The sequence below is a fragment of the Stylophora pistillata genome, chromosome 2 (assembly GCF_964205215.1).
Source record: "Stylophora pistillata chromosome 2, jaStyPist1.2, whole genome shotgun sequence".
In the NCBI taxonomy this organism is placed as follows: domain Eukaryota; kingdom Metazoa; phylum Cnidaria; class Anthozoa; order Scleractinia; family Pocilloporidae; genus Stylophora; species Stylophora pistillata.
The window spans coordinates 1,288,546-1,302,200 of record NC_142520.1 but is presented as its reverse complement, the minus strand read 5'-3'; the positions used below and the strand labels follow the sequence as shown (position 1 = coordinate 1,302,200).

Here is a 13,655-nt window from a genome sequence, read left to right as displayed (position 1 = left end):
TCCCGACGGTGTTTTGTCCCATTCGAACTTTGGTTTACCAAACATCTGCTGATTTAGGACGATTTATGATGCTTAGATAGAGTGGCCCTATGTTCTTCATTCCTTCGGGTCGCTTGGACAACCAAAGCTTGAATAGCCGCACTGGATCGCTTTTTCCGCCATCGGTGCTAACATGGCTTGTGGTGTTGTTCTTCGCCTGATGGTGAGACCACCGCTCCGTGTTTTAGTGGGACCTTATCAGAACTCAACAACTTCAGTTCCATCTTCTCGCTGTCTTATAATTACGTCTTCCACGTACGCATCGTAGTGTTCTTGGCGACCACGAGATCCCAGTTGTTCCGTCAAATTTTTAAAGTTGACATTGGTCAAGACCTTTCCATTAAAATCACCCTACTGACCTTTTTCCCACAGGCCTGACTCTTCTTCAGATGTGATTGGCTGAGCTTTGTTGGGTCTCTTTCCCTTTCCTTGTTGACGCAGGGAAATTGCTTTCGCATTGAGGATTTCTAGTGAGGAGTGAAACTCCCTCGATTGCACAATGCTCAATGGATAGTTCTTCTCCTTTAGATAACGTTCTATGGCAAACTGCATGATTTTAAGGGATTCTGGCTCGTAATCATCTCCGTCCTTTTTTCTTACTTAGGCGTAAAACTTACTCAGGACTTTGTCAAGTTCTTCAGGAGCCATTGTTTCGATGGAGACATATTCAAGATGGCGGCATCAAAACCAGCTTCTGAAAACATTCATCCATTGTTTTATGGAGCGGGACGTATTTTTATTGGAAGTGACAGACTTAAGCTCATGTATTTCATCGCTTGAAATAATGGAAAATCTTGCAACATCCAACTCTTGTAGTGGCTTTTGATTTTCTTCATTTGTTGTTGACTCGGTGGACTCGGGATCGCGCGGATTTTGAGCTTGAGAAGGTACAAAATCGTCAAAATATTAACCAAAATGTAGACAAAAAGAGGGAGCATGTTGGTGTTCAGCCTGAAGAATCTCATTGTTATCATTCAAAAACTGGAAGAAATTAAACTCATCCATTTTTGGGGGAAAAATAAGAGTTTTGGAAACAAAAGTTGCAAAATTTGCTAGATGATACTCTTTGTTTTTCATTTTCCTGGAATTTGATTGGTCACTTTAAACAAGCCTTGAAATTTGATTGGTTGTTTGTTTTAAGTGTAAATTCCTCATTGGCTGGAAAAAAGATGCGATTTAGAGCAAAAAATGGTGCGATTTGGGAATAAATCGCACCAATTAGAGCCAATCAGATCACAGGGACCACCAGTGATTTCAAAATGGATGTAATAAAATGAGTTAACCGCCTCCCGGTTAGCTCAATGGATATTTAATCACTTTCGCCAGAGTGTGGTGAGGGTCGCACAACAGAGCGAGGCTCCAAATTAAGTGCGCCCTATATCCCACCCATCCCACCCCAGGGGGAGGACATCCATCACACAGTAATCTCGTGTGTGGGAAATTAACGTCTCCTACCCCAACCCTGCAGGAGACGGGACCTCCATTTATTCGTCCCTATCCGAGAAGACTAGAATATCTTACCATTTCTTGATGTTATAGAAAGGTAGCAAATTCTTCTCAATTATTTTAAGACCCTGAGTGTTGGTCCGGCCGGGGCTCGAACCCTCGACCTCCCGCACAACAGTCCAGCGCTCTATCCATTGAGCTAACCGGGAGGCGGTAAATAGATAGAGCACTGGACTGTTGCGCGGGAGGTCGAAGGTTCGAGCCCCGGCCGGACCAACACTCAACGTCGATCTCTCTCAACATGGCTTCCAACGATGACGTGGTCGCAAGAATTTCTGCTGCAGTGTGCAATGCACTTAGAAATTCTCAGCAACAGGTAAGTCTCAAGGCAGATCGCTGGCGGTGTGTTGTCTTCCGAAATGTTGAAATGTCTTGTCGTTGTTATTTCCTAGTTCAAAAATAGAAGAAAGTCTTCCGAAATATTTACTATCCTTTCAGAATAGTAAACAATGAGTTTGAGGGAGTTTGATGCTAGATTATACCCGTAATTTATTTTTGCTACACCCTGGACTGCTGCAGACAAAGAAAAAAACTCTTGTGGTCTCTTGAGACTTGTAAATAGGAATTTTGGACTTCTTTCATTTCTTTGGGAAATGAGCGGGAAAACAGGCCACGTGGTTGTTACGTCTCCATACCAAATTAGGTAAATAACCAATTTTGCGCTAAATAACCAATTTTCCATGATTTTGGTTATTTAGCAAATAACCAAATTTCAGTTTTGGCTATTTACAAATAACCAATTTCCGGTTTTGGTTATTTAACACATAACCAACTTTCAGTTTTAGTTATTTACAAATAACCAATTTTCAGTTTTGGTTATTTAGCAAATAACCAATTTTCAGTTTTGGTTATTTAGCAAATAGCCAATTTTCAGTTTTGGTTATTTAGCAAATAACCATATTCATGTTTTGGTTATTTGCTAAATAACCAAAGTCTCGTTTTGGTCATTTATAAATAACCAATGTCTCGTTTTGGTTATTTATAAATAACCAAACTGCAATGTGGTTATTTACAAATAACCATACTTGTTTTGGTTATATACAAATAACCACTCTAAATAATAAAAATACATTTGGCGCCCCATAACCATCTGTTACTGAACAAGAGGCTACACGGAGCCTATATTTGGGCCGGATTTGTGGATCAGCGGATTGAATTGAATTGGTTCGAATTGAGGGCTTTGCTGTTTTAGCAAAGTCGCTGTCGAGTGCTTTTTATGGCTTGTTAACATGGAGAGTTATGGAGACTAAGACTTCGGAACAAGTTGATGCCATCCATGACAATTTGAAATTACTAAACTTGCCGGAGGAAAGGCGGGATCACTCAATAAAAAGTTGTATTTGAACGCGATGACTTTATTTACAAGGATTTCTCTTGCTTACATCTAATAACATGGAGAGTTATGGAGACTAAGACTTCGGAACAAGTCGATGCCATCCATGACAATTTGGGATTACTAAAATCGCCTGAGGAAATGCAGGATCACTCATTAAAAATTTGCATTTGAACGCTATGACTTTGTTTATAAGGATTTCTCTTGCTTACATCTAATAACAAACCTTTGAAGTTTTTTTTGCCTCGGAACGATATATCACCGAAGGCATTTTGTAGACCTCAAGTTTTTTGACTGATTGAAATTAAAGGTATGTGGCAGTGACTTCCACAAGTTTTTGTTTGGTCAGAAAAGTATAATTGTTTTGTCCGCAATATTAATTTTTACGGATGGATTCAATCGCCAATGTTTACATCAGATTATTATATTAATTAATCGAATTTAAACAATCGGCCAAAACTTTACTGTTCCCAAGGGTTGTTGTTTTCATCAGTACGTTAACAATAGAAGTGATTCACGGTATTAGGTTTGTACTTTAATTAAATATATTTAAGTTCACTCGAAAGATGAGTATAAACTGTAACAAACTTATCGTTGATGCGCGGCCAGTGCTTCAAATCTGACTGACAATCGATGCCAAAACTCAACCTCGTTCCCAGGCTATGTCCACCACATTGATTCACGCTAATTAAAAACTGCGCGCTATGGTGCATTTTCTTGCACAGGAAAAACCAAACAGAATTTCTGAATCTGGCCCTTAATGGTCAGATTAATAACTAGGACTTTGTCTCTGACGAAGGAAAGGCAATAAGCAGAATTTTAACCTACGAGCAGGTCGTTGTTTGGTCTGCAATGTTAAAGAGAGAGAGAGCGTTGCGTGAGAAATTCAAATTAGGGCTTCGGAGAGGACTGCAGGAAGCGTTGTGCCAATGCAGTTTATTTTTGCCAACAATTATTCAGACACCAGCATCAGTTATATAGTGTCCCATTTTGTCGAGTTCTTGGGTTCGGTAATATTGCGATAGAGAGTTATACTCAGGACGAAGAGCTCTAGTCATGCGCAAGTCTTTATTCAACTCAACTATATATTACACGTGATTACATTCTAGATGAACAGGTCACATATGTACAGTATGTATACATACAGCTTAAGAATATTAATTAGCTAAGGTAAATGATTAACTCAAACACTACACATTTCAACCTACGTATCCAAAAAAATAACTCCTGCATGCGTAGCATGCCTATGTTTTCAAAGCTGTTATTCCCTGTGTGACCAATGCTATCCCAGTTGGGGGTAATTGCTCTACCCCTCTTCTACAATCATTGACTTGCATCCATGCTAGAGCATGTCGCATTATAAACAAAGTACAATCAATCGACAATGATAGCACTACTCTGAAGGAATTTAAGTGGCTAACAATGGGCCATTTTACAGTTGTGTACTTAGTTGCCAAGCCTTTGATTCAGAGTGAGGCTGAAGGTGACCTTGTTGTGATAGAGACCTGTATCTACTTAGCATGATAACAAAGTAATTTACATTTGAAAGGCAGCAAGGTTTGTATCATAACGAGGTCAAACCTAGCCTCACTCCCATTCAAAGGCTTGGCAACCAAGCACACAACTGTAAAATGGACTATTGATTATCTCTATAGGAGGTGCATGTTTTTGCTGATATTTAAAGTAATTTATGACTTGAAACCACAACCAATTCTGGATCTCTTCACAATGAAAGTTAGCTCTACATCAACTCGTGTACCAAACCAGATGGCCATCAAAAGGGTTAATTCAGAAGCTGGTAGACATTCCCTCCAGTACAGAGGACCTCATACCTGGAACTATTTTTAAAAGTTTTTAAAAAGCCTAACTTAACTATTTAAAGATACTTAAGTTAAGCTTTCTGGAGTCAGTTTTAATTCATTTAAGGATATCTTGAGGAAATTTTCATTCGATATCCATAATTTTTCCTTTGATGAGGAAGCTATTATGATAAGGAATGAAAACAGTGACTACTGTACTTCTTAGGCTAAACAGGGTATCTATCAGTTAACTTATAAAGTTTGAGATAGTTTTCCCTTTTAGATTATTTTTGAAATTTTTTTAGCAGTATGAGATATACCCTCCGACGAAGGGCTAACGCTCGAAACGACAGCTTCTATAATCGTAACGGTGGCCAATTTACCTTTTCAACTTTGTTGATATATTCAAATTATACCATTTCATTACTTTAGTGATGTGTAGGTCCACATCAGCCTTCCCGACAGTCAATTTGTAACCTGCATTACCAAATAAAGATGATGATGATATCGTGACAAACCAACCAATGACCACTGGAGTGTCACATGACGAAATATTTTTCTCCATTTGCAATTTTCCTTTCGATTTTTGAAATATTCTTGGATAGCAAATTTTTTTCGATTTTCATGAAAGTTATTTGTAGATCTATGATTTATACTAGGTTATCTAGTTGTTTCCTCGATTTGACAAACTTCAAAGGCGAATTGACTAACTGATATCGATTCTGAATACTTTTAAGGATTTGCAAAATATTTTTGGGACCTCATTTTATGTCAATCAAATCATGTGACTTACCATTCAACTCACTGACATCAACTCACTGACTAAAAGGTCAGTATCACACTCGTTAGTGCATCGATTCCAAAAAACTGTATCGGCCCATCCTAACTGACTGCGTGGGGTCCCAGGGGCACCAAAGCCTTTCTGTTAGGCCCATTAAGCGTCCCATAATAAGACATCCCGCAAGACTTAGTACTAAGGTTTACGTATGCTTTAGGATATGTCCTAGTTAACATTGTTCTACCACGTTAAACCGTATCTACCCGAAATTAAACTTGTTCCACAGGGTTAACTTGGATAGATGTGGTTTAAGGTGGCTAACTTAGGAAAGATGAGGGTTGACGTGGTCGAACAAGGGTAACTTGGGGTAGATGTTGATGAATGTGAGCAAATTTGGTAGATGTGAGTTGACGAGATAAAACGAAGCTAACTTTTGGTAGATGTGGGGAAACGTGGTAGCTTAGGGTAGATGTGGTTGAACAAGGTGGAAGACGAGTGTTTTTTCAGTATTTTAATGAAATTTCATTTCAAAATTAACCTTACATTACTTCGAATTCAAGATCGATTTGGTACTTCCCTAAATCAATTGTCTCTCCTTTTGCGGTATTTTAGAACAACGTTTTGATTAATTAAATATCCAGCCTTCTTTTTCAGTTTTTCCTTCAAGTTCTGTGCTCCATTTCGTCTTGAAGTGGTAGAGGTACAGCTTCACTGAGAACATTTCTCTATGTTCAGTTCTTTCCCCCCTGTTTAAGCATAGCGAAGACTTTTGTATTTGTCAGAAAGTGTGGCTACCATTTTAATTCCGTTCCGTTATTTTCATTTTCGGTTGTTTCGTTACGTAATATCACGTGACTTATTCTCACGTGCTTTTAGAATTTGAAGTCAGCGTATGTTGTAGTCCTGGTATGGGTCGCTGTATTCCCAATCAGGGTAAAACAGTTCTTTAACGTGCTTAAGGCACGTTTTTCAGTAAAATGAGCCGCAAAGGTAACAGAAGGGTCGCTTTTTCTACATTGCAAGCGAGAACCAAAACTTTATTAACACCCACTCAAACTTCACTAATCAACAGAGTTCCAAGCTCAAATCTTTTAAAAAGTCGCCATTTGGTGATCTAAAACAATAAATTAGTAGCCAGACAGAGCAGATTGGAGCGCCACTCAATGAAGAAACTGCAGCAGAACCCAGCTCAAATCAAATTGTTTGCCCAGGGGAACCAGGACTGTTTGAGAAAACAGAGATTCTCAGCCAGCCGATAGTAACAAAATGACCGAAAATTATCTACAAGGGAAACACAAGATAATTTGGTTTATCTCCTGAGTTTGTTAAGGACATTAGCCATTCGGCTCATTTTTTGATTGATTATTGATTAGTTCACTAATTTCAGAATGACCTTAGATAGCCACATAGTTACAATGCTTATCTGTTTTTCTGTGTTTCTATTGGTTTTGTAATCGGACCTTTCAGCGTCACCACGCGCATATAAAAGGCAAATTTAGCGTCCCTTTAATCAGGATATATCAACAAAGTTGAAATGGTAAATTGGCCACCGTAATGATTACAAAAGCTGACGTTTCGAGCGTTAGCCCTTCGCTCCGACGAAGGGCTAACGCTCGAAACGTCAGCTTTTGTAATCATTACGGTGGCCAATTTACCATTTCAACTTTGTTGATATATCCAAATTATTTCGTTACTCCCACCGACGCAGCCCCAAACAGTTTCTTTCGAAACTATCAGCCTTTGTCCCTTTAATCAGTTCTTCGTAAGTTTTGAATAGCCTTGGTAAACTTTCGCCCTCTCGTTTTCTCAACCTCTGGCACAAGCGGGACCGATATGTGAGTACCTTTGTAACTTTGTTTTTTACTTTCCAGTCTTTTCAGTGTTGGGCGACAATATACAAACAAATATTGCAATGATCTGTATAGATTTAAGGTTTAAAGGCCAAATTCGTGCCAATTTGCGAGTCAGTGAACGCCCATCATTTAGATAGAACAATGGGCTGTTCATCAGTCATTAAAACTCTTTTAATTTGTTTCCAAACTTTTGTTCTGTTTTACTTGTATTGTTAATCTCGTTATAGACTTTAGAGCCCAGTATTTGACACGCGATTCTTTGATCATGTATTCCGCGGCTTTTCGTTAGATTGATAGAACTTCGTTGTATTGTTGTTTCAGTTTACGATCGATCGTTCGATAGATTGATTGACTGTCAGAATAATCGTTATTTTCGTCACTGATTGTGGTTCGTGGTCGATTGCCTTTCAAGAATAAAGAATCGTGCAAACAGTCAACTTTGGGTTGTCATTTCGATCTGTAAAATAGTCTCAAACACCTCATTAACCGCGTTTTGGAGCGACACGCCCTTGAACTTGAGAATTTAGATTTTGGTCGCCGTAAACGCTACAGAGTTGATGATGTGAAACTGGCCTCTGTAAAGAGTTTTCCATCGTCAAGCAAGTTGTTCCGACTGATGAAGGGCTAACCCTCGAACTGCCGGCTGTGCAAACTTTTTAGGGTCACAAAGTCCACATTATCAACTAATATCTTGTAAAATTCCTTCCAAACGCAGCACCTCAGTTTGATCTAGGATAATTAATGGCCATGTATTTGAGTTTACGGGTCAACTGAATTCAACTTGGTGGCTGTTTTTCATGCGAGGAATGTTTATCATGAATAAATGCTTCCAACACTTCTTACTATTCGTTCACTTACCTGTAAAAAACGTGGTTACATAAGAGTCCTTCTCTGATCTTTTACTGTTGAATATAACAACCAGAGTCAAGCGCGGATCCACTTGAGTCAAGAAATACGTGCTCTGGACACGCTGAAAAGTATACAAACAGACAAGTAAGAAGATGAAAAACTTGAGTAGAAATCAGGTAGAATAAGTTAAATCTAGATGGTGAATTTACTTAATGCATTTGCAATAGGCATACATTATCAAAGAAGAACACGATTTTCTCCATAGTGTTGAGTTCATGAACTTTATCAAGGAGTATAGACACGATATTTGGCCAGTGCCCTACAGGCCGTTTCTGTCAAATTATAGAACAAAAAAGAAAGTTTGTTAGCCCTGTTACTCTCAAAATCCCTTTTCCCCCTCTTTTCATGTTTTTTAAATTAATCTTGGAATTTTTTAAGGGACAGGCATAGTTGCAGTTTGCGACAAATATCCTACGATTACCAAATAAAACCCGAACTGAGCAATCATTCATTTATTTATCATATACTTGCGTCATTTAGACAGGCTGGCCCAGTTCAGCTTTACAGTTGGTTTTAATGGGGACTTGCATAAACAATAACAAGGCCAGACTACCACACTTGGACTTAATTTCCCGACTCTTTACAAGAAGTGCATCAGTTCTCTAAAGTTCCTTGCAAACCATGACAGTATATCGATTTTTACGTAGAAATATAGTAGTGATAGCACAGTAAAGGAAAACCTCTTTATTCATGAAATTGTTCATCTGATTATCCATTTTACATTCAAAGGTCGGCATGTACTAAAACCCGAGACAACGAAACGAAACCGCCGGAACGAAACCACCGGAACTACCGAAACAACCGAAACGAAACCACCGAAACAACCGAAATGAAACGAAACTACTGGAAATACAGGTCTCCAGGTTCTTTTTGCCGCCATAATTTTAAATTATCTCCCCTCCCAGGTGATAAACGGTAGTAGCCCAAGTGAGTTGTTTTTACCGCCGACTTCCGCGTTTGAAACAAAGCACAAGAGCATGGCCTAAAATGTATTTTATAGGGTTAAAGATTGAGCTATGTACACTTTAAAATGTGTAAAACGCATTTATACAAGATAAAGTTACATCTGGCGTGTGAATATTTATGTTGTGCGAGATTTAACGAAAGAAACTCCCCGCAAATTAAGTTTAACTTCTAATGTGAGGCCGTGAACATTTCGATCAATGCCAAGGAATTTCTTTCGTTAAATCTCGCACAACATTTCAGATCTTAGGGGTGAAAAGCTGAAGTACTCATTGGGTAAACAAAAGATCTCCTGCAGGATCTCCTGTAGGATCTTCTCACTAGCTTGGTGCAGGTACTAACAAAATCAGTAAACACTATAATGCCAATAATATTGGCATTGAATAATGGCAATTACTATTGGCCAACAATAATATTGGCCACCAATGCGTGACGTGATACTTACCCTCCGACATAATCAGTACTGGCCCGTGAAATTACTGACTTCATGTCGATTGGTGTGGTTTGTCTTTCAAGTATGTTGTAGAAATAAGGAGTGAACTGAAAAAGAAAAAGTAGAGCAAGTGTGTCATAAGTAGAGTAACTTTGAAAATAGCCTAAGTTTAAGATTTTTTTTTTAACTTTATTTTGTTATAATAGGTGGCTTATTTGTAAGGAGTCTTGTATTCCGTCTTAAGCCTACCTCAGATTGATCAATCGATTGATGTAATTGTCATTTGTTTGTCAATATGAAACTCAATTAAAAAATATATATATATTACTGCAACATGTGGTTTAACCTTCACTTCCAAAAGTGATTAAAATGTAACTTCTCCCTTTAATATCCATACTTTATCCAGAAAACAGGTAATGAGAATACTCAAACTAATATTAGGTAGAAGTTGTTACCGTGTATCTTGATCTAACACCAAATTCTTGAAACTAATTTACAACAAAACGTGTAGCAGCTAAAGGGGACAATCAACAATCACATCTTGGAAGTTAAAGGGCAAAAGAGTAAAATATGAATTTACAGTTTACCGTGGTACAGAGAACAGTATGGAGAATATGCAGACTGATGTACAGAGAACACTATGGAGAATATGCAGACTGATGAACAGAGAACAGTATGGAGAATATGCAGACTGATGCACAGAGAACACTATGGAGAATATGCAGACTGATGTACAGAGAACAGTATGGAGAATATGCAGACTGATGCACAGAGATCACTGTGGAGAATATGCAGACTGATGCACAGAGAACAGTATGGAGAATATGCAGACTGATGTACAGAGAACAGTATGGAGAATATGCAGACTGATGTACAGAGAACAGTATGGAGAATATGCAGACTGATGCACAGAGAACACTATGGAGAATATGCAGACTGATGTACAGAGAACACTATGGAGAATATGCAGACTGATGCACAGAGAACAGTATGGAGAATATGCAGACTGATGTACAGAGAACAGTATGGAGAATATGCAGACTGATGTACAGAGAACAGTATGGAGAATATGCAGACTGATGTACAGAGAACAGTATGGAGAATATGCAAACTGATGCACAGAGAACAGTATGGAGAATATGCAGACTAATGTACAGAGAACAGTATGGAGAATATGCAGACTGATGTACAGAGAACAGTATGGAGAATATGCAGACTGATGTACAGAGAACACTACGGAGAATATGCAGACTGATGTACAGAGAATACTATGGAGAATATGAAGACTGATGCTGGGCTATAAAGGGTTAAGAAAAAATGAAACTTATACAGTGATCACTAATATCATCATCATTATCGACATCATTTTTTGAACCCTATATCTCAATATGAGTTACAAAGACAGATAACCTGTACATGAATGTGGCATTTTTACCTTTGAAACTAATGCATCCTGCAGTTTTCCAAGCCACTGATAAAGAAAAGGTGCCTCAACATGTTTCTTTGGAGTGCTGCTGAATATCGACTTCTTTCTTGCGAGTGAAGTTGATAGCTGGGAGGTTGTCGATACAGAATCAATCGTTTGTTTTATAGTCAAGAAATGGCCAGCATAAGAACAGACCTTCATCAAAACACCCACAACACAGGCGTTTCTTCACCCAAGAGAAAATCTGAGTTCTAGAGCAAAGCAAGCCAGCAAGAGGCCTGGTGGAGGACTGTAGGACAGTCATTATTGTACAGTATTAGCAGACCCTTGGCACTAATAATAATAATTCACTGGCACCCAATAATCTCAGACCTGCTTACCAGCCAATAATTGCTTGTCTTGCACTATTAATAATGATGGCCTCCTATCAAGCTAAGGAATAATTGGAGTCAATTTTTACCCTGCAATAGTGATTAAATTTTCTTTGCACACAAACTGGTTTAATGGCCCTCCAAGCATATACCCTGATCTTTGGAGCTTCATCAGCAGTATTAAAACAATTTGAATTGTCAGTGGCTATGAAAATCAACTGTTGTTAGCTTTAAATCCAATACTTTAAACCCTCAAACTCCGTGAAGTGATTAACAAGTAACTTCTCCCTATGACATCCATACTTTATCCAGAAAACAGGTAATGAGAATACTCAAACTTAACTGAGGTAGAATTAATACCTCAGTTAAGAAAAATGTTTGAAAGAAAAAAAGAAACTGTTTGGGGCTGCATTGGTGGGGGCAACGAAATAATTTGAATATATCAACAAAGTTGAAATGGTAAATTGGCCACCGTTACAATTATAAAAGCTGATGTTTTGAGCGTTAGCCCTTCGTCGGAGCGAATAGGTAGAGTTGTTATCTTGATTTATTTCACCAAAATTAATTCTCTTACCCAATTTACAAGGTAAGAGGACAGCTGGAGGGGAGAATTAAAAATCAGATCTTGGGAGTTAAAGATTTAAAGAGACGTAACAAGTTTTAAAAACACTAACCTCCCCTGGTGGGAGAAACTGACACCAAGAGGACAATTTGACATAGCTTTCATGAAGGTGAAGAAGGGATGGGAGAAATCTCCAGTCTGCCATGTCGCACTGAGCTTTTAACAAATTGGATAAAATTTCCACTTCATAACTAGGTGAGGAAATACAAAATCTTGGTGAGCTTTCAAAGTTTGACTTGTTAATTGATTAATGTTTAAAGTTGGGAATGGATAAATGTGAGGTGCAAATAATAGTAAACATGATTTAAATGCTATGAGGGTTTCCTGAGAAAGACACGAGCCAGGAAGTCCGCAGGTTGGCCCTGATGCTGTGGTCACCTCATTTAATGCTTGACAGCATTGTTTCAAGTCAAGCAAGCCAAGCTTAAGAACCTTCATTTTATATTTTGGATATATCAACAAAGTTGAAATGGTAAATTGGCCACCGTAACGATTACAAAAGCTGACGTTTTGAGCGTTAGCCCTTCGTCGGAGCGAAACTTCATTTTATATACCTGGTGAATGTGGAATGGCAAGAAATCTGATATAAAAGCCATACTGGCAAGTACAATTACGGCAAATGGTACTATCACAAAAATGCAGATGACCCAGTCACGACATGGTCAATGTATGGATACAGACACTTGTTCTGTTACATCAAGTAACTTTTTTTTTTTTTTTTGATAGCAATGATTTACAGTTTTTAATAATACTTATCATGCTAGAGTCATTGCTCTGACCAGTGATTACAGAGATGCATGCAGCATGATTTGATGAGGATTGCATCATATCTCTTGGGGATTATTCAACAATAATTACTTCGCCTTTGGGGAATAATAATTGTTAGGTAAGGTAAGGTAAGGTTAGGTAAGGTAAACTTTATTTGATGGGTAGGTTGGGATTGTTTGGCAGCCGAAGGGCTGATGTGGGCCTACTATACACAATCAAAATTTGACTAACACAAAAGATATTAACAAAAGAATAAAAGCTATGTACAGGGAGAAAAACAATATAAATACACGCAAAAAAACTGAGATTTACAAGAGCCTAATTGAAATAATAATATAATACCAGAAAATACAATGCTTAAAAGTATAAAAAATCATCTTTTTTTGCGGTGATCAACGTCGCTTCCTTGCTAAAAGAATAGTCCACAATGTCCCTGGTGTGTTTCTTATATTAGCAACATCACACAATTTACCCACTATCAGAGTCTTAAGTCTGCTGGAGTGAAAATAAACTACCTTATTATAGGAAATTAACAATGCATGTAATTAACGCGAATTTCAAAAATTCGCGTTAATTTTATGTATCTTAAATTACCTCATTGTTAATTAAAATGACGTTAATTAAAAGCATCGTTATTTAAAGACGCCTTTATTATAAGCAAAGCCACAATTCCTCTACGTCACCGTCAGAGTCGGTTGACGCATCATCCTTTAATATTAAGTTCAAAATGTCCTTAGATTCATCAGTGTAGCGATCGCCTTCTCTGAGGGGATAACTCACTTCTTCAACTTTCTTGCGCAAAATGCCTATCGCATTTTTGTCATCTCATTTCATTTCTTATGTTTTTTACCGGAA

The 13,655-nt window shown here is 38.1% G+C and overlaps 2 protein-coding genes and 1 pseudogene across 10 annotated transcripts in view; all 3 read right to left on the bottom strand.

Moving 5' to 3' along the window:
• The window catches only part of LOC148736599 (uncharacterized), a 7,999-nt pseudogene extending 2,757 nt beyond the window's left edge, over positions 1 to 5,242 (bottom strand).
• LOC111343428 (KICSTOR subunit 2) overlaps positions 1 to 13,655 on the bottom strand; it is a 67,292-nt gene that overhangs the window by 48,976 nt on the left and 4,661 nt on the right. The gene's annotated exons all lie outside the window — the stretch shown is intronic.
• The window catches only part of LOC111341441 (KICSTOR subunit 2-like), a 31,427-nt gene that overhangs the window by 14,501 nt on the left and 3,271 nt on the right, over positions 1 to 13,655 (bottom strand). For 2 of the 9 annotated variants that reach the window (XM_088751335.1, XM_088751337.1), the window contains 5 exons: positions 12,085 to 12,223; positions 11,049 to 11,165; positions 9,626 to 9,720; positions 8,167 to 8,278; positions 5,952 to 8,037 (listed from right to left, as the gene is read on the bottom strand). In XM_088751335.1, coding sequence (XP_088607461.1) covers positions 8,254 to 8,278; positions 9,626 to 9,720; positions 11,049 to 11,165; positions 12,085 to 12,223 — 376 coding nt within the window. In that variant the 3' untranslated portion in view covers positions 5,952 to 8,037; positions 8,167 to 8,253. Of the gene's footprint in view, positions 1 to 3,927; positions 5,600 to 5,951; positions 8,038 to 8,166; positions 8,279 to 9,625; positions 9,721 to 11,048; positions 11,166 to 12,084; positions 12,224 to 13,655 lie in introns of those variants that run through there. The other 7 variants (XM_088751339.1, XM_088751341.1, XM_088751340.1 and 4 more) reach the window with 6 other exon arrangements.